General features: G+C 39.6%; 1 protein-coding gene across 1 annotated transcript; it reads left to right on the top strand.

The window, feature by feature from the left end:
• The first annotated feature begins 27 nt into the window (after positions 1 to 27).
• On the top strand, positions 28 to 20,526 carry OSTF1 (osteoclast stimulating factor 1). Its single transcript, XM_082335746.1, has 10 exons — positions 28 to 154; positions 10,377 to 10,423; positions 11,060 to 11,110; positions 11,194 to 11,257; positions 14,224 to 14,277; positions 14,731 to 14,838; positions 15,325 to 15,374; positions 15,490 to 15,568; positions 16,031 to 16,129; positions 19,036 to 20,526. Exons 1-10 carry the CDS (start codon positions 121 to 123, stop codon positions 19,092 to 19,094), a joined length of 645 nt encoding a protein of 214 aa, XP_082191872.1. The 5' UTR covers positions 28 to 120; the 3' UTR covers positions 19,095 to 20,526.
• Positions 20,527 to 21,357: the final 831 nt, after the last annotated feature.

Below are 21,357 nucleotides of genomic sequence, written 5' to 3'. Positions count from 1 at the left end.
GAGGGCTTGTGCCGCCGCCCGCCCCGCCCCGCCCCGCTCCGCCCGGCACCGCCGGCCCGCTCGCAGGCAGCCGATCGCCGCCCCGCTGCTTCCCCGTCCGCGCTTGGGCCGGCCCCAGCCATGTCCAAGCCGCCACCTAAACCGGCCAAGCCAGGTAAGGGAGGGGCCCGGCGGCCCGACCCGCCGCCCGCCGGCCGCCTCACCGGCCGCGCGAAGCCGGTGCGGGGCGCGGAGCCGCCCGCTGCCTGCTGACACGTGGGCGGCTTGGGAGTCGGGTCTGGGCTGTCAGAGCCGGGAGCCCGGCCCGGGGGGAGCGGGGCAGGGCCGCCTACCCCTTCCTTTCCCCGCCCCGCCGCCATTAACCTCCGTACCGCTTGCTGGGTGGCGGCGGCGGGGGCAGCCCCTCCCGCGGCCCTGGCGCCAGCGGCCCCGCTGGAAGCGGTCGCGGAGCTGCCCTCGGCCCGCAGGCGTCGTGTGTGGGCGGGATGCCGCGCCCGCTCGGGCTCGGGAGAAGGTTCGAGAGTTTCCCCCCGGGGCAGAGCCATCAGGCGGGGACAGCCCCCCCCCCCCCGCCCCACTCCGGGCTGGCGCAGAGCCCCCTCGCCCCGGCCGCCCTCCTCCCAGGCGCGGCGCGGCCCGGGGCCACAGGCGCGGTGCCGGTGCCCGAGCCAGCGGCGGCAGTCGAGGGGCGGCTGGCCTAGGCTGGGCTGCGCGGGAAGCCTCTTCACCTGTTCGGAAACAGGCGTTGAAATGCTCTCGGGTTTGCCCCGTGGTTGCGTGGGTTAGCGATACATTCGTGCATAGAAGCGGTTTTACAGTATAGACCCATGCTACATTGTTCGTCCGTGGCATCCGCTGCTTTCCCTTGTAGGACTCCCAGCGGCCAGACTCTCAATGTGTCCTTTGACATTCTGGTGCAAACGTGTGTGTGTCGCCCCTTCCAGTGCATTTAGTCGTCGAAGCATAGTTTTTTGCTCCTGCAACCTTGTCAGATAAATTTAGTGCAAACTTAGTTTCAAAAAATTAATACCAGTCACAGATTTTCCTAAAAATATGTTGAAAAACCATTGGAGGTTGCACGGTTTAAAATCTTTGAATAGAAATGGCATCTTTCAGGTAAACATACATTCTTCTGTCAAAATTTAAGCCATTAGTTTTAGGGTTTTGTTTTTTTAAATAAGGAATTGATCTGGAAAATGCAATTGCTCTTTATCATGTTTGCATATCATCTCCCAGTTAAATTCTTACTTTAAAGTTAAAAATTCATTGTGAATGTAATTAAGTAGATAAGACTAGTTGATGTCTCCCAAAATACGATTATCTGATCCCTAAATACATCTGAATTTCAATATTTTTCACACTTAGAATAGTATTTGAAATACTGATGTTTCTTAAAAATAACTAAATGCGTAACCTAATTGAGTATTTTAACTAGGCAGCTTATAAAACGAGTTTTTAATATGAAGTCAAGTAAGTGCAAACCTGGTTTAGACCATTTACACCATCAGTCTCAACCTACGTACAGAAGCAAAATCTGTTAAAGCTCTCTGAATGTAGAGTTTCATCCTTGGAAGAATTTCTTCTGCCCTGCAGTTTGCTAAGTCTCTTTGAAAACAGCTTACTGGAAATGAAAAAGACAGTAATGGAAGCCTTGCTGTTGTGGACTCTCACTGAAAACCTGTACTGAGGAAATCTGTGGGCTTCTGAAAGGGTGTGGTGTTGCTCTTAACAGCCAGATATGTAAGAAGAGTAGATTTTTCCAATGAAGTTGATAACTCAGTTTTCTGATTTGTAAAAAGGTGAGTTAAATTTAACCTAAGATTCTTAAGGAGTTAAAGGCTCTAGCCCTACCTAACCTGCAGGAACTACCAGACTAACTCAGACGTGTTATGTCTAATACTAGTTGTTTCTCGCTAGTTTGCTGGGGTGCAGTTTTGTGCTGTGCTTGACCTGGTAAAAGGCAGACTGCCCTCAAAAGGACAGGTTCCCTACTCCCTCTACTCTCCCCCATCCCCTTTCCATTCCACTTAGTGACATGACAAGCTGGATTGGTGCTCTGACTTTTTATGTTAGGTTATTTTTATGTCTAATGAACTTGCTGAGCTGGTTTACCACATGAGTGCTTGACGCAGCAAAAGGAAACGGGTAGAAATAAATGGCTGAAGAAGGAAGAGGAAGAGAGTAAGACTCTCTTGGTAGTGGCTTTCAGAGCGGATTAAGGGTAATGAGATTAATTTTGCCAAATCCCTAATTTTTGAAGAGAGAAGGTCTTACGGAGGCTGTTGCGTTAATTTTTTTCCAAGGCATTTTCAAGAATGGACTGTCTTCTAGCATACTCCAAAGTATTTCTGTAGTTGTTAAGTCTGGCTTTGTTCTGTCTATAATCAGTTATGCCTATGGTACTGTCATTGAATCTCTCAGGGTTATAGATGTTAAAATGTGCTAATTAAAGACAGATAAATATAGGAACTGCATGTGGTGAAAGAGTTGTTACAGCAGCGTAATGGTGTCTCTTTTGGTGGCTTTTGGACTGCAGCTGGCAGAATGTCTTAGTGCATTTGGTCCAGCTGTGTTAATTTTTCTTCACTGACTATTAGCAGGTGTCCAGTCTGTCAGTTGGGCTATAACCTGTGTCAGGGAACAGCAAACCTGCTTGCCTTGCTGCTGAATTGTTACAATTCAAGACAGATAGAAGAGAAAACAAGACATTGGTTGCTGTGGTCCTTTCTTCGGTGTTCAGGAAAAAAAAAGTGCAGGCTAGATAGATAGAGATGGAAGGAGATATAGCAGGTGGCAGGGAAGTGAAAAATATTTAGTAAAATAAATATTCATCCTTTTTAAAATGGTGAGTGTTCACTGTTCATCACAGGAGTGTTGGACATTAGAGTTGGATGGCTAGATAGTGCTTTAAAAATGTGGGGAAAAAAAGAAGGTGCAAAGGGAGAAAAACTAACTAAGCTATAGTATTAAGTGTGATTTTCTTCAGTACGTGTGAGCATTTTATCTGACAGAAGGCTCTTCTATTAATCCTGCAGCATGCACAGCACGTTAAGATTTCAGTTACAGAGAGATTGTTTTGGTGTCAATATATTTTAGACAATCATCTGATATGTTTGAGCTAGTATTTGGGGGTCTGTGGTTAGCCCTTGAGTAAGGGGTCATGATTGTTTTTAGAGGCTTTAGAAGGCTTTTAATTTCTGGTGTTTTGAGGCTTTTTTTTATACAAGTGGCTAGCTTTGCTTTCTTGAGGAGCTGTATTATTGTTTTCTAGCTGTATTTTCTATTTAGACTTGCTGTTGAAGATACAAAGGAGTGTAGTGGGAGTTGAAAATAGCAGAAACTTTCTTCTCTGTCAGCATTATGCAAGGGTAGTGTTTCCCTTCCATCTTTCAAAAATTCTATTGATGTCTCAAACTACATTATTCTTTGCAGAGTTCATACACCTCTTAAAAATACTGTGTCCGATGTTAATCCTATCTATAAAAGTTACTTGTTACGTCCTTTGAACTTGACAAGCTATACTGGCTTCTGCTAGTTGTGTCCCAGAACAAAGCTCTCTGTCTATTATGCGTTTTTGATTAGAGCCTTACATAGTGTGCAGCAACAGCTTTTGGGGAGATGAGAGTGGTATGTTAATATTTTAAAGAAACTTTACTTTCATATTCTCCAGATAGAGTAAGGTTTGTTGATCCTGACCTAGAGTCCACACAACATTCGCATTTTATGGAGAAAGACCAGTCTGTCCCAAGGAAATTACAGTTTTAAATTCCAGTTTAGAGGAAGGGAGGCAGGAGGAAGCATGACATATGTAACATAAAGGATTACTACCTCAGAGCAGGTCTGTTGACTTTGCAGCCACTAGTAGCTGTCACAGTTAAAACAGGATTCTGAACGTAAATATTTAGTTTGAATCACAGTCAGGTTCTCTTCACCTGAATTCTTAGGTAAATTAGGAGCTATGACAGCATTCACAGGAGCAGAAGACCTACATTAAGTCACATGCCTAAGGTCTTAGCAGGAGGCTTAAATTTGTTGTAGACAGTGGTGGTTTGGGTTCCTTCTGTAGTCAAAGAAAGGTTTCTGTTAGCCAGGGAGATGTGAGCATGTGAATGTGGGGAGTTATGCTGCGGTCATCAGCTCTAAGGGGGGAAAAACATCAGAGGAACAATTGAACAGTTCCAAGTCTGATTTCAACATGAATTTTAAACTTTCATTTCTGACCCCAAACTCTCTTCTTACTGCAAGCTGCTGGGGCCGTAAACAAGCTTCCTACAAGTGAAAGCATTCTGTATATTTGCAGAAATAAAAATGGTAAGAAGTAGAAGATTTCAGCATCAAACTGTGCCAGTCAAAATTCATTTGTGAAATTGTGTTCACATACATCTTCTGTGAGAATATTCTTAATACTGCTTTTCTGTAAACAAATGCCATTTGTTCCTTCCACTCAAGGTGCTGACTGGTGCGGTCCATGATTGTTCCCGGACTACCCCAGTTTGTCATCTACACTGGCACCAGTCTACCCTTTGCATTCTTTTCAACATGTCCCTGAACAGATTCCTAGGCTTTTTTGTTTGTTTGTTTGTTTAATACACCCTCCCCCCTTCCTTCCTTCTGATTTGTATGCCCTGTGTTCACTTCCCCTTTCTAACAAGCACTACTTAGAAGTGGAAGATGGTTCTCTAACCAGTGGGGACTCCGCTTTTTTCTGTCTCAGTCGTGGCAGTCCTTAAATGCTGTGTTGTACTCTGTTGTGTCCCTAGGCAAGATCCTGTGAGCAAAATGCCAAAATACAAGCTGCACTCCTGTAAAATGTATTTCCACTACTTTTATTCCTACTTGAAGGTCTGTGTGTAAAGCACCTTATTTTCCAGTTCCTGAGAAGCAAAAAAAAATGTTTCAGTCTGGCCGTAATGTCCTTCTAATAAAATTGTGCATGTCCTAAGAGACATGCAGATCATAATGTGAACATGTCTTTGCTTACTAAGGCAAACTGCAAGCATATCACAAATTATTCTGATCTGCAGCTTACCTTTGATATTGTCACTTGACTAAAAGATTGTGACTTCGAATTGCTTTTGTTGCCAGGTTGTGTAATTCCTTTTCAGGTTCGTAGGCCAACGTTGAGGAAACAAACACACTGTCCTTTTGCCACCGCGCTTTCTGCGAGATCAGACAGAAGATGCCCCTCACTTCTTTCAGAGAAATTCGTTTGAACGTGTATCAAAATTCGTATTCCCAGTTATACATGTAGAGGACACTCTAAAACCAGCATAGGCCGTGGAAAACGCAAACTGCCTTTTTTCTTCCCCACATCCCAGATCTTATGCATATTTTTTCTTTCTGGTCTGTTTGTTACAGATGGGGATTCAAATCAGTTGCTTTCAATCCGGTTGGTGCTAGAGAGAGTACCTGATTCTCAACTGCTTCTCTGCAGCCTTATGGGAGGAAGGAGGAGGATTGCTGATGACGATTAACCCAGGGTTAGCTTGAACCCTTATAGGAGTTGATAGACTTGAAGTTTTCTAATTTATCTGTAGATGACCATGGCCAATTCTCGTTTTCTAGAGCACAGAGATTATCCCTTTCTCTGTGTTACAGGCACTGGTAGTACTTTGTGATACCCAGCGAGTCTGTTTATCTAAAGTATGTTAACTATTCCAATTTTTATGGTAGTCTAGAGCTGCTCACCCTAAATATAGCTATTGAAAAGATGCTGCATCAGGATGAATATCTGATTTGTAGAACCTTGTTTGCATCAAAGAGATTTGATTGTGTCTGTCTATGGCAGGTGAAGCAGGGTGTGAAATGCTAACAAAAGACTCAGCAGTCTGCTGGGGCCAAGCCTTGGTAGCTCCTGTGAACATTGGCTTACTGCCATGATTATTGTCTTAACTAAAATAAGTGGCTCTTGCACTAAGTACTTTTTTTGGTTGAGGAAGTAAGATAAATTGACAGCTAATGAAATTGCTTTCCCTCCCCTTTGGTGCTGGAAGTTCAGCCTAACTCAAATATCTAAACAAGTAATGCCATGCAGGGATGGGTGTGTCATGTCATGTGTCCCCCCCCCTTTTTTTTTCTTTTTTTCTTCTTTTGTCTTTTTTTCCTTTTTTCTCCCCTCCCGCCCTCCCTCCCCCCCCCCTTTTTTTTTTCCTTTCTTTTATTTCTTTATCGGGTGAAAGCAAACAAGAGGAAAGCAGAGAATGCCTTGGTGGCAAGTTAAGTAAAAGAGGGGATTTTAATGCTAGTGTCTGTGGTGGTGTAGAGAAACTGGGGTAAAAGAACAGAAAGGAAGTGGGGGAAAAAAGCATCGCTGTGAGAGAAACAGTAACTCCTTGTTATGAAAACACTTAACACTTCTTTGGAAACAATCTTCTGTTAATGATACTGCAATTAATTAAAAATAAACCTTAAAATGGCTAGGAGGAAATATAAAGCTTCTAGTCTTTTGAGAAAATGGTCTCTTTTTTTTGAGTACTTTGTATTACAAAGCACAGCACAGGCCTTGTTTCAGTTCAGTACATATCAAAAGCTGCATTTTTAAGATGTTGTTACTGTTTAGCACCTCAGTTTCTTTACTTTTATGCACTTAGCTGGGAGAGGGTCATATTAGACATTTGAGTAGCCTCTTTCCTTTCCTGATAAAAGCAGGAGAAGTTTATAGGAGAAGTTATCCAAAATAATTTGAAGGGTGTGAGGTCAGTCCAACCTGATAAAGACATTTGTTTTATTTTGCTGGTTAGAGAGAATAGTTAGTTCGATTCCTTTACCCTGTTGTGTTGCTGGGGGAGGGTTTGGCAAATTGTGGCTTGGGGAGTTTGTATGCTAAGAATATTTGTGTCTGTTTAGTATGTGTAATAAGTTATCTTTTTTATTTGTCAGGTAGTTGTCTTGCAGATATTTAATGCAAATTCCATGAGAAGGGAAAAGACAGCCTTGTGGCTGAAGTATGGGATTGAAAAGAAGGAACCATTTAAATTTGTCCCTGTGCTTAGAAAAAGATTTATTGTGAGACACATCACTGTGCTGTGCCTCCATTTCCTTTGTTTTCAAAAGGGATACTCCCCTCATTAGTCATGCTGAGAATAAAGTCATTAATGTTTGCCTGGTGCCTTGAAATCTTAAAAAGGTACATGCATCTTCTATATTCTGGTTATTTTGTCCTCTAGAAGTACATGGTGGGGAGGTGCAGTCAGTCAACTTTAATACGTTCAAATCAGTGCTAATGTACTAGTTCTCCATCTGCCACGAATCTCACAACATGGTCCATAGTGGAGAGATGATAGAAAGGGAGAGCATGGGAGGTCCTCAGGCACTTTCTAACTTTTTGCTTATTCCAAGGGACACCCACCAATGCAAGCTCTAAGTCTGTCTGCATGCCTAGGGATGGCCATTGCTATATAAAAGTACTTCAAGTGATGACAGGTGCTCATCTGCCTAGTAAAATACAATTTGTCGGTATTTGCAGAACAGGGATGCAAGTTTAATGTGCTCTTTGCATCCTTACATTTAGTTATTTTAAATCTTCTAGACTGATTTTTTGCATTAAAATTTGGCACAAATAATTGCCAAGCCAAGTGTTAAAGGCCTGTTGTTCTTAGCTCTTAAATGCAGCAACATAACCCAGCTTAATGTCTGTTTATCAAGAAATACTTAAGAGATTGGTGTCAGTAATGTTTAACTCCCATACAAGTGAGTGTTTAACTCCCATACAAGGTGCTGTAAAATTAACATTAACCAGACCTACAGTTCTATAGATGCAAATCTCTACTTTGTATTTCATCACAGGAAAATGTTTTAGAATGTGTTGTGCTGTGTGTGACACCACAGCTTGACATTTGGGGAAGTAACTCTTTGTTTCAGTTGTACAGAATTAAAAAAAAAAAAAAAAACAAACACAAGCAAAAAAAACCCACAAAAAAAAACAACCACGAATTGCCTTTTGTTTAAACAACATTTCAGCAATACTTTTATCAGCATCAGTGTTTCCATTCTTCTTTTCTTCCCCTTAGGGTGTGATAGCTTTAGAAAACCTGTTAACACAGATGCGGTACAGTATTACAGGAAACACATACGACACACACAAATCTACATTTCTCGCTTTTCCCTGTCCTCTGCCATCTTCTCATTTCCCCTTTTAATATTTCCTATTCTTCCCTTTTGTTGTCAATTTCCTCCTTTTACTTACATAAAACCTTGAAAATTGGTGGGTGATGGTTAAAGTTGCCAGTGTCATCTGTGTACAGTTCTATCTTGCATTTTTGTCATCTATGTAAGAAAGCCAAAGAGAAGGGACAGTACTCGATCACCCATCCTGTTTTGTCATCTCTTATTTTATTTTTGTTTTCTTTTCTTTTTTTGTTTGACTTCTCCCCAGCTGCAGTTCAGACATTTCATTCTGACGGTCTTAGATCTAGGACACGTTACTGTCTGCTGTCCTTGTTCATCATTTCCATATGGGTAACGAACAGAACAGAGGTTTCATCCTTTTTAGCTGTTGCCACAGTGCAGGTATTTAGTCTCTGAGGCAAAGGTCTGAGAAGTGTTGGACCTTTTATGTCTAGGAAATGACTGCTGTGTGAGGGAGAGAACCAATAAAGCCAAATTGAAATTCTATGGTGTTATTAAAAAATAAGATCTGGGAGGAGCATGCAATACAGTTACAAATTGGAAGAAAAATCATATATACAGGGTCTACATGCATTTGGCAATCTAGAAAGTTTACACGGATTAACTTTATGGTTATACTTTTACATACGCTTAGCCCCAAAAAAGCCTGGGACAGAGGACTACAGAAATGTTTTGCTTAGTCATTTTGCCTTGGTAAATACTACTTCATAAACATATGCTGTGGCATGGCTCTTGCTAGGGAATATCCAGAGGTATTTGAAAACATCTTTTAAGAGCCACCCCAAGACCGTACTAAAGGGTATGATGCAAAATGGCAGTTTATACAGTTGGGTACCATCCTCCTTTCTCAAGCCTGTCAGCATATATACATTTAGACTGACATTTCTAAAGCCCTTAAATTAACTTTCTAAAATGATCACTATTGTGGGTAGGCTTTTAGATACTGGGGTAACAAAGACTACATCTAGCAAAAAACAGGCAAAAAATTTCTAGCAATCGTTCTTCTTTACAGCAAGGTAAAGGCTTATTCCTGAGACATAAGGAAGCCTACTCTCTCATTACTCAGTTCTCTCCATATAATATACTACACAAGATTTTGTGTATGCAAACTTTATGGTACAGTACTAACCTTTGGTAGTAAGTTCATCAGTTTCTCTGAAGATACAAAATAGCCTGGGCTAGGTATGGTCTAAGTAATGCATTGTCCTGATGGACCAAATATTGCTTCAGTCACAAGTTAACCAATATAAATATGTAAAGTATAGTGTAAGAACCTGAAATGCAGCTACATACTTAAGGTATTTAAAAGTAAACAAACCTACGTATTTAAGACTTTAGATATTTAAAAGTAAACAATACAGAACAGTCTGCATAATATATTTTTCCATTGAATTCAGTGGACTTCAGCAGTTCAGCTAATAAAATTATGTAAGATACGTTTCTTCTCCTGTACTGATCTTATACTTCCTGCTCTTGAAATGTACCTTTATTTAATTTTTCAAAAAACATTTATAGGGATGCCTCTTTTGCAGTTTATGCAATTAAGTTTGTACCTCTCTGCATTAAGGTTATCTTTTCTTGGCTTGGATGCTGCTGACAGTCTCTTCAAAACTGCCATATTAAAATAAATGTTGCCCACTTAGCGGAATTGTAAACACTATAGCTTATTTTAAGCATCTGAACAGAACACCATGTCAGTTGTACATTCCATAAATAGGACTTGGTGACTATTTGTCATTTTTCTTAAATGCAATGATTCTGTGCTACTGCATTGTTTTCCTAATTACTAACAACTACAAGTAAGTATGAGAACACGTTGCAGACGTTGGTCATTGTTTTGTTTCTTTCCTTAATTCTGTATCATTTGACCAATATGATATTATTAATAAAAATATATACAACACGTATGAGTGTGTGGGGGTGTATATGACTGAAACTACACTTTACCTCAGAAATCGATGGCAACACTTTAGTTGACTTGCATGATGAGCTATGAAGACCATGTTAGGTGTGCACAAGAGGCAGATTACCTTTAGCTGATCAGTTGGCCCATTTCCTTCAGAACCCATCCTGCTGGGTTGAGTATTTTCATTATGATTTTCATTGGCAGAGGCATAGCACAAATTCATTCAGCAGGCAGCTTTAAGGGTTAAGGAAAGGAATTAATTTGGATTTGAGGGCTGTATGTGTATGCTGTGTTTAGAAGGCATGATACTGATGCTGGGTTTTTTTGTTTGTTTTTTTTTTAGGGCAGGTTAAAGTGTTCAGGGCCCTGTATACATTTGAGCCCAGAACGGTAAGTACATCTAGGTTTTAGCGTTTTGAGAAGCTTTGTTTTAATCTTGTCTATAATAACATTTCTTCAGTTCTGCTAGGGTTGGCCTATTAGACGTACTGTACTATGTTTTCAATGAAAAAGCCCATTGATGGATATCAGTTCTTAATGTGACTAAAACTGCCTGATTAATCATCACTCTCCTTTTTTAAGTCCAGCTCTTTTTAAAAGCAGCATGCTTTCCTCTCTAGTGTCAGTTACATGCAATCTAAGACCAGCAATCTAAGTAATTTTTTTTCTTTTCTTCCAAAGGCTGCAAAGATAATTGGGAACTAAGGGATTTGTTTAACTGGGACCAACCAAAAAGGGGATGAAGTTAACAAACACAAGATACATTTCAGTGCTTTGTTGCACAGTGCTCTGTTGGAAAGGCCACAGTCTTTAGTTGTCAGGAAGGTCACAGATCGAAAAAGTTAGCTGTAGGCAAGTCAAACCATGGTATGAAAGACTGTCAGGCTGTTGTCTAGTTGCTAGAGAATTTGAGTTAAGATTTTTTGAAAGAAGAGCTGAAAGTGCTCTGCTTTCTTCAGGTATTTGTTTTACACAAATTCAGATTTTTATTTACTCTTCCTTTTTTAATTTTTTTTTTTTTAAAAGCCAGATGAACTGTACTTTGAAGAAGGAGATATCATTTACATTTCAGACATGGTGAGTCTAAGACATCCCATACAGACTGAATACTTCTGAAATGAAACATATCCCTTCTAAAATATTTTCACTTTTCTCTGCAGAGTGATACAAATTGGTGGAAAGGAACTTGCAAAGGGAGAACTGGACTAATTCCAAGCAACTATGGTAATGTCTAGAATATTTTCGTTTGGTAAGACCATTCACAATCAAAAGAAATCACTAAATAAAAATAACTGATACACTTACTTTCAAAAGCTGATGACAGTATTGGCATTTAACAGTCCTCTACCAGAGTATTTCAGAATACATCTGCAATATTAGTCACCACTGTACATCAGCAGTGGATGGGCTGTCTTAGGTTTTTATAACCTAGAGACAGCTTGAGTTTGCCAAGTGTTCATGTTTCTGGTTGTGCAGGTAACAGCAATAGATGTTCTCAGTTTTGAGCGGAAGAACACTTGGATCTAAAGGATGGTTTTACAGACAGCACAAGAAACTGATAGGCTTGTATTCTTGTTACCCTCAGTGAACATATTGCAGTTTTCAAGATCTTCTCATTAGCAGTATCTTGGCTATATTCCTACAGTCTGTGCATTGCCTCTTTTTTAAGTAGACCTAAGGATGGACAGCCGCAGCCTTTAACTTTGAGATCAAGAAGTCTGACGCAGCATGGGGTGGCTTCTTACAGAGATAGATAATCAATACTGGAATTGTTAAGTAAACCTGCATATGGACAGGAAGCTAAAGCAGATTGTGAGCAATTCTGTATACGTCCTTTGGTTCCCCCTCCCCCTTAAGAAACAGGGCTGTTTTGTTTACCATTGTTGCATTTTAATGAATATATTCAGCCACAGAAGACATTGCTTTCTTGGGGATTGCACCACATTAAATATCCCATACCTGTTTGGACTGAATAGAAATTGCTTTTTCAGATTAAACTAAAATAACTTTGAAAAGCCGTGAGTACAGATAACACAGCACAGCTCTTCCAAGTCCTCCCAGGAAATGTAGGCAGAGTAGCAGTGTCACATGACAGATTGTGTCAAAATTGCTAATACGTGGCGACTGTGGTTGCTTCATATCGTCCCTTCTTCACTAGGAGACATTATGTTAGCAATGCTAAGATTCCCTGTGCTGACGTGTAGTTGGTAGAAATACATGAATAGAAGCCTGTGGTGCAGTTATTGAGACCATGGCATCAAATTTCACTTAGGTTTGTGACTTCCAGACTGATTCTACTCTTGCCATCTGCCAGATGTGGTCGCCGTTCTATACAAGAAGAATAGTTTACACGTTTACCTACACTCAAATTTATTTTGAACGTTGAAGTGTGTTATATTTAAAATAAAAGCAACAACTTACTAATTCAGTTTGTGTTCCCATTGAGACCATTTGGAAAAGTTGTTTCCAGAGTGCTTTACTGAAAAGTTACCTGAGCAACAGTTTAACTTCCATTTTAGGTGGGACAGAGGGGTGTGAGGTGGTGGTGTCTCTGTCTGCACATTTGCAAAAATTTGATGTGTAGGCAGAACAGAAGCCTCTGCACATCCCAAGAACAAAGAGTACCAGGAACACGTCTTCTGATTTAGGCAAACTGTGCAAAATCCCCGAAGGCCTGCTTCTGCTAATTACCACCATTAGGACTGCCTGGGTTCAGTCTTAACCATTGGAACACTGATCTCCTGTACTCTCCTACAACCTTTTTGCAAAAGGTGGAGACAGACCTGAAACTACTGAGTCTCTGGTGGGGTCTTGTGCTCCATCTGCTGGGCTTGAAGGAACACATTTGAAAAGACTGAATGGAAAAGCTGATGAAGACAGAATCAGCGTTATCTGCATTAAAAATACTCATTACTGAACTTCTGACAAGAATTTCTAAAGACAAAGTTATTTTTGAGACAGTATTGCTAGTGTTAATGCTTTCTGCTGTGCACAACAAGCATTGCTCAGTATGACTAGCATGTTCTGCTTGTGTAATGGCTGTCTGCTCTGGGACTGGCTTCTCCCATTCTGCTTTAGGATTCTGTTCACTGTTTGCACAAATTTTTTTAAACTGAAATATCAGAATCTAGCATTTGCATTTTATTTTACTCACAGCTAGAGATATAAGCATGTGAAATCTTGCAGTTACAAGCATTATGGGAAGACTACACACCAAAGTAAGAAAAGATTTGGATAGGCCACAACAGTCTTGAGACTTTTATTTCTGGTAACTGACATACGTCCTATTTGCCTGCGTTGCATCTAATTACAGTAACAGCTTGATCTGAGGAACGCCCTTTCACGTTCTCCCTGCCTCCTGTAACAAGCCGTAGTGCAAGGGCTTAGAGAACCTACTCATCTCAGATTGTACACTGTCCTGCTTGCCTGTACCCTTAGTAGTCACAGAGTTTTCCACCTAAAAAATAAGTTTTTAAAAAAGAGTTTCCAGACCGTGGTCCCACTTCTAACTGTTCAGTGTCTTTTTGCTGTTGCAACAACACAGTGACCAGGAACTGACTGCTGCAGTTAGTTTACCCTCTAGTTTACCCTATAGTTTACCCTCTAGTAAAACCTAAAGCTTGTGAGATGAAGAAAAGGTCTACAGAAGCCTGAACTTCAATCTGCCTGTCACTACATTCATTGTTTAAGCAGTTTTGATTTGCAGACCTCCTGCAAGTGTTCCAGGGAAAATAAAAAATCTCCGTAAAACAAATGGGAAGCCTATTGACACTGGATTTTTTTTAGTTACCCTTCACAGACGGAAATAATTCACTTGTAACTACAGGTAGCAAACTGTAGGTTGAAAGCCTCACCTCATGCAATTGTTCAAAACAATCTTACAAGTGTAGAAAGAGAAGAAACAACCGAGGTGAAATATTGCCAGATTCCCAATGGCTTGCAACCGCTGATCAATTTGATGCTGTTCTTTGAAGTTTTCACAAGCTCTTCTCTGAATTGCATTCCTGTACACAGGAAGTTGAAGTGCGTAGTTGAGCAACTAGTCCATCACTCACAAATCCCCTTTCACAATAGAATCAAGTATGTATTACTGGTTCTTCTAGAATAAATACAAGTTTTATTTCCACACAGGTGTCAAATATCTGTTCCGTTTCAGATGTAATTAGAATTTGCTCTCTGTTCCATTTCAGTGGCAGAGCAAGCTGAGTCTATCGATAACCCACTGCATGAAGCTGCCAAACGTGGTAAGTGTGATTTGGGTTTTAGTTGTGTAATGCTAAAGAATGATTTGTTTGTTTTCTGCCAAAATAATAATATATTTAGAATGAAGACGTCCTGTCTGTTTCGGTTGTCTGGTATCTTGAACAAGTTATCTGGTAAGTTTTGCAGCTTTCAGAAGCTGAGCTGCTTTACAGCCTGGTAGAATTGCCACTCTGTGATTGTATACGTAGAAAAAGAGTTTGGTACCATCCATTTGACTACATAGGGATCTAAAGGTCTTCTGGGAGTGGAAGAGAAGATGTTTGGTATGACTTGGACTGGTTGTTTTATGAATTATAAGTGTTGCTGCTAATCGCTTTTTCTCCTTATAAGTTCATAGGAGGACTGACACCCTTCAGAGAGAACTACATGCCTTTAATGGTTCTGTTAATTCTTCAAAGAAAAAATAAATCATCAAAACTGAATGTGTCTTTCAGGCAACCTAAGCTGGTTGAGAGAGTGTTTGGATAATCGAGTTGGGGTCAATGGCTTAGACAAAGCTGGAAACACAGCTCTATACTGGGCATGCCATGGAGGCCACAAAGGTATCAGAGAATTAATTTGAAATGACTGTTCTCTGGTTTTCTTGATTTACTTGTTAGACTGATTGCTAAAATTGCAGTACTAAATAATAAAGCCAGGACTTTTTTAATGTCATTCTAGTTTTTTTAGAAGAAAAGTTAAAGCTGGAAGGGAGGTTCAGCTCCATCAAATGCTGTGTGTTTTGTTGTTGCTGTTGAAGCACGCATTCTAATCAGTGTAACTGTTAGAAGCAGAGTGGGAAGAAGGACAGACCAAAAAGAAGTGTTGTATTGTTTTGGGTATTTTAAGCAGTCGCATTTCTTTGTGACTAATGGTTATTTGGTCAACGCAGTCTGACTGTTATGGATTTTCATTACCTGATTGGATCGCTCTTTCATTGAATCTTAACCAAAATTTATACTATGAATGTAAAAAAGCCTATTTTGTTTCCACTAAATTATTCTCTTTATTTCTACACACCACCACCACCCCCTCCCTGTTTTCTGCAGATATAGTGGATGTTCTGTTTACCCAGGCAAACCTAGAGTTAAACCAACAGGTAGGTTAAACCAACAGACCCTTACAGTAGAGGTGTGATGTTGTTCATCCTTGGTACAAGCTGGAAGTTTTTTTGCTGTATTTTAATCCTGTTGCTTTTCCCTCTAACTCCACAGAACAAATTGGGAGACACAGCTTTGCATGCTGCTGCATGGAAAGGTTATGCAGATATTGTAGAGATGCTGCTGGCAAAGGGTAAAGATCTTCACCAAGGTTTCAACAATCTGTGTGGCAGACTAGATTCCTGAACATTTATTAATCTGTATTTTTTTAACTGTTTTCCTATAACCCAGGTACAGTCCTTAGCCAGCTTACCTGCCTGACTTTATAAGCCTTGCAGAAAATTCTGGCAGCTGTTTGGAAAGTAGACATCTCACCTGCTCGAGATAAATTTCATCCTGCTTTGCCGACAAAATTAGGCACTTAACCCCAGAACAGCAATGGCATCTGCTTCCTGGAAAGGGAGAGCAGCCAGCGAGTTCCCTAGCCAACTGTAGCTTATGGAAGAGCATCCATAGCTTTTTAGTCTGCTTCAGAGCAGTCCATAGATGAGATTCCCTTACTGTTCTACCCATGCTACTGAAACTTGTATCATAATACCATTGCTCAAGAAATAGCTGGGATGGTAATTCATGATGAAAATTTTCTATTATAAAGGGGCAAGAACAGATCTGAAGAACAATGAGAAGAAACTGGCTTTAGACATGGCAACCAATGCAGCTTGTGCTTCCCTGCTTAAGAAGAAACAGAGTGCAGGTATTTCTGATTTTGTTATTCTGATACGTTTTTCCTTTTTAGAGGACACTTAATATTTTGACCAAATATCAATATGTTTATAAACATAAAAAACAGTTGGGAGCTGCATGGTCTAGGAGTTGTGTTTGGAAGGGTTCACTTGAGAGGGTTAGTTCTGCAGACCTATGATAGAGACCTGTGGTTTATCACATTCACTGTTGCTGACTCCACACAGAATGCCATCTTGTGTCAGCAAGAGGCAAAAGAGTTCAGAAGATGTGGAAGTAGTAAGGAAAGGGAAGGAAATGGAAGACAGGCACTTCAGAGTGGAGAGACAGACAAAAAGCAAGGATGGAAACTACTTTAAAAGAAGTATACCACAAGAGACAGGGTATGAGAGTAAAACGATGTGGTATGTTCCCCCTTACGCCTGTCTGTTCCTCCAAACAAACCAAGCCAAACAAACCCCAACAGACGCTCTTCTTTTATTTTCTTAATGTTCGTTTTATTAAAATTTCTTATTCCTATGTCTCCCTGAGTTACTCTGTAATAGAGAAACAAAGAAAGAATGCTTTCAGGTATTTATCAAAATAGTCTCACTGCCTCCCACTTGCATTCATCTCTCCTAATAGCACAATGTCCACGTACAAAATAGTTAAGATACAAGACTATTTTAAAAAGCTGAACAAAGGCTGAATTGTTCAGTATCGCATAAAGAATGTTACCTGCAGGTTTCAGGAGGCTGAAGTTAGGGTGGAAACCCTAGGTGAATTACAAGTGAAATGAGAAATTACTTAAAAACACAGGCAGAGTTACAGCTTGTATCAGTGGTATATGCAGTATAGCAACTGTATCGTCACGGGGCTAGTGAGAATAGAGGGAATGCTAACCTGTGGGTGGTTAGTGGTTATGGGAATTAAACGGTGGAATAGCTGACTGCAGCTTTAGAAGGCCAAGAGGAGTAGTTGCAGCAGAATTCTGTCCAGCTTTTTGATAGATGTAATATCAGGATTTCGCAGAAAACCTTGACAAATTATTTCCATCAGTTTTGACTCTGAAGAAAAGAGTTGTAACAAAGGGCAGAATTTCTTCCATTTCCTTGGTTTTTTCTGTTGTAAGTTAATCCCTGTTAGGACCACCTATTTCATCTTTATCCTGTCAATTGTAGGTGCCTAGCAGAGGAGTATTCTCTGTTCTAATGTCCCTAATAATTGTATTAATGTTTCATTTTCTGATACTAGGTAACTTATCTTCTATTTCTGGTACATTTGCTTCACACCCTCTAAATTAATTTTGTTTCATAGCTGACTAGTTTTTCGTCCTTAGTCACTTCATCTGTCACCAGTCTCTGGTACTCTCACACACTACATTGTCTTGTTTACTTTGATACAAGAGCTGATGTTCTCAGTCTAACTGCAATTTCAGTATTAGCTTACTTGTTTGTTTTTCTGTCTTAATTTGCCCTTTTATAATCTCTGTGACACCACTGAACTGCATACTTTTCTTGTATTTTGTGTTTTCTTGGTTACTTTTATTCATTTCATTCTTCTGTGTCTATTGATTCTACATTTCAGTATTTCCAATGTCTGTGAGTGAAACAATTGTTCTTTTTCAGAGATGCAGTCCTATATCAGTAGTCTTCCTGTACCCAGTTTCAAATCTGTTCCTGTTTAGATGTGGCTTCTCTCATAGTCGGTCTATAAAATACTTTGTTTTATCCAAGGAAGCTTACTTTGCCTCCACTTAAATGTTCAGTTTTGTGTTTTACGTGTGTACACACATATTCAAATGTCATGATTGCTGAATTATATTCTAAGAAATGGAAGTTATTAAAATCCTGTCATAGAAATGCAAAAAGATTGTGTCATTTGTGCTCCTGAACAAGGGAACAATTGTTATACTGAAGAAATTGGATTTGTCCTTTCTTGAAGTATGGCCCCTTGAGCACAGGGCTCTACAATTTCTTTCTTTTCTTTCCTTTCTTCCTTTGCTGCTTCTTCTCCTCAAAAAGTAAAAAAAAAAAAAAAAAAAAAAAATTCCTCTTAGATTTCTTTTATCAAAACAGTTGAGCAGGCCAGTTTTAAATTTACTTATTTTTCTTCTTCTAGGATAGGATAACATGGTTATCACTTCTGTGATATATCAGTCTTGTTATGTCTGCACCTGGTATTTTTAATACTTTGTTTTAATACGTTATTGCAAAGGTGTGACTGACTAGGATCTTGTGGTTCCTGGCTCTCACTAGTACAATATAATATACATCATATATAATCCATATTCCTATTCCCATATATTTGAAAATCTGTAGGCAAATAAACATCTATCACAAAAAGCCCATGCTATTTTTCTTTGTATAGTCCCAGAGGTAGATGTAGTTCTCCAGGCACTGCTGCACATCTGGTGAATATGCTTTAATACTTCTGTTTTCCACTTACTGTCCTTCAAAAGCAAAAGCTCATAAGTAGATCTAAGAAATATTTATTCAGGAGAAAACGTAGGTGAGAAAAGAGGGAGGGAGGAGAATAGGTAGAATGCGTTTGATTTTAAGCAGATAATGGCAGCTGGGTAGGCACTCAGAATCAGACCATAGAGGCTCTTCCACCAACTCACCTGTCCTTTTCGTTGCGATTTAAAGGTAATATATACAGAAAATAGAATTAAAGAGTTCCAGCTCTGCTGTACAGGTTCCAAGGAGCCAGAAGATGGCTCTTGAAGGTCATGAACAGACTAAATGCCATATGTAGGAGATGTGATTAGTGGCTTAGCCCCTACCCTTGAGATCCAGACCTACAGCCCCATCTGTGTAGCCCTAACATTTCTAAATGATAGAGGAATTACGTTTCTCAGATGCTGGTTTGCAAGCATTGCAAATGTGAGGCTTTTTCTGGTTTTATCCTGGATTAAGAGAGAGTTTTGTTTCTTTCCAGGTACAGTCCGAACATTAAGTAATGCAGAGGAATACCTCGATGATGAAGACTCCGATTAGCTTTTTTCATTCAGCCTAAAGAACTATAACTTGCGTTACCTATGTCATTCCCAAAACATATCTTTACAACTGTAAAAATATCTTACTTAGAGTATTCCAGTCTTCCAATGTAGCATATAAATGAGAGGGTAAAATCATGCTTTCCAAAGGAATAATCTTCATGTGTGCCAGAAGATGCCACATTTTAAATCAGAATTCCTTTGGAATTATCTCACAGAGAAAGTGTGGCATACCCTTATCATTCAATGGGCAGAGGACCATCTTCTAAACTCACAGGTTTCATCTCAGGCCTTCCCAGCAAGTGCCTTGCATCTCTGGAATACACTCCTGAAACTGAAAGGTCCCTCTGAGACAGCAGGACACCATTGCTGACATTTCCCAAAATCTCCCTGGATATAGGTTCCATTGTGCAGATAAGATAATATTGGCAGAGTCAGTACCGGCCAACAGGCATGAGTGGAGATGCTGCTATAGAGAGTAGTAACCATCTTTTGCCCACATGGAGCCAGCAAGACAAGGTTTGATTTTTTTTTTTAAGAAATTTTTTTTTCATCCCATTCCTTCCTGTCCCCCTCTAAGTAAGGGGTAGAATGACATGGGACAATCTGCCTCTGGATGCTCTGTCTTCTCTATTGCTATGGGCCCAATCCCTGAAATGTAAACTCAGGTGAAATGCTTGCTTAAGTCAGTTTTGCTTGAGAAATCCACTTAATTTTGGACTTAGTGACTTGATTATTTTGCTTTTTGAAGTGCATTATGCTGAAACTATTTGTAGTGAAAGGAAGACAGCATATTTTTCTATTTATCCTGCCTAAAATTTTTTTACTGATCTCTTGCTTTTATTTTTTAAAAGTGTTCTTATATTTTGTCCTGAATTACCTCAAAGCTTAAGTGTGTTTGAAGAAATGAGGGAAGATGTATATCGAATATACCACAGCTATCTTTAGAAGAGGTATCCGAAGCTGAATAAACATTTTTTAAGTGTGTTGCTTCTTCATGTGAATGAGAGAACTAAAAAATAAATTGAGCCACTTTCAAGCTTCCCTGCAGAGTTAAAAAATAAGTACTTCCTTCAGATTGCTCAAGTAGCTGCAGCCAAATATTATACCCTACTGAGGGATACTTCCTTATTGTGATGGTAAGAAAATTTTACAAGTATTTGAGATACAATCTCATTTTCAATTTTTGTTGCTAACTTCCATATTAGCAACTTTGACAGATTCAGTCCAACACAGCAGCCTGTGATACTTAAAAAAAAAAAAAAAAAGGCAAAAAAAAGGCAAAAAAAAAAAGGCAAAAAAAAAAAAGCTCGTGTGAAAGACTGGGGATAAATGAAAAGCTCGTGTGAAAGATTGGGGATAAATGAAAAGCTCTTGTGAAAGATTGGGGATAAATGAAAAGCTCTTGCAAAAGACTGGGGATAAATGAAAATCACACTAAGTATTTTACAGGTAAAAAGAAGTCTAGAGCACTCTAACATCCCACTTTTAAAAATATATTGAACCAGATTTTTGTATTTTTATTATCCTGGAAAGAACTAGCTACAAGTAAAGCTTGTTAAATGAGCACTTACCAAAGAAGGCAGCGCTTGGTTGACCAGGACTGTGTAAGATGGAGGCATTGCACAAATAGTCATCTGCAGATATAATTCTAAACTGTTAATTCTAAAGTGTTAAAATCATAGAACAAATGTTTTAGCCCTATGAAATACTGTGGTCAACTGAACAGTGATGTTTTATTTTGTGTGAACTGGAAGATCCTAGAGGGGAAGAAATAAAAACCAAAGCCACCAAATTTTTCTCTCTAGCTTTCATTAGAACAATTGTTGAACATGTATCATAATAGCCAGAGACTGTCCTGCTTCACATTGTATCAGCCAGCTATTTTTACTAGCTCAGATTTTTACCACAGTCAAACCACATGTTTTGCTGCATGCTGTTGATTAACATGATGCAATTTCACACTGCAAGCAACAAAGGACCTGTAGTAAAAGGCTAGAGAAGCAAGAAGTTTCATGTATTTGTTACATGAGTCTTTTTCCTGCTTAAATGAAGCTCACAAGGTTAAAATTCTTCAGCATCACAGGATGTGGAGAGAGTGGCTCTTCCCAAGTCACTGTTTTCTCTGTCAAGCTTTGGAGGCAGAGTTTGTATTCATAAATAACTCTTAATGTGATGTCTTCTGCTGCCATGGATTCAACATCCTACAAGTTAATTGCAGCATTAAATTTAAAAATTTAATGATATGACCATGTCTGTGGTAT

This window comes from Platalea leucorodia (genome assembly GCF_965183815.1).
Source record: "Platalea leucorodia genome assembly, chromosome: Z".
NCBI classification, from domain to species: Eukaryota; Metazoa; Chordata; class Aves; order Pelecaniformes; family Threskiornithidae; genus Platalea; species Platalea leucorodia.
The sequence above is the reverse complement of the archived record's forward strand: the minus strand, read 5'-3'. Positions and strand labels throughout refer to the sequence as shown.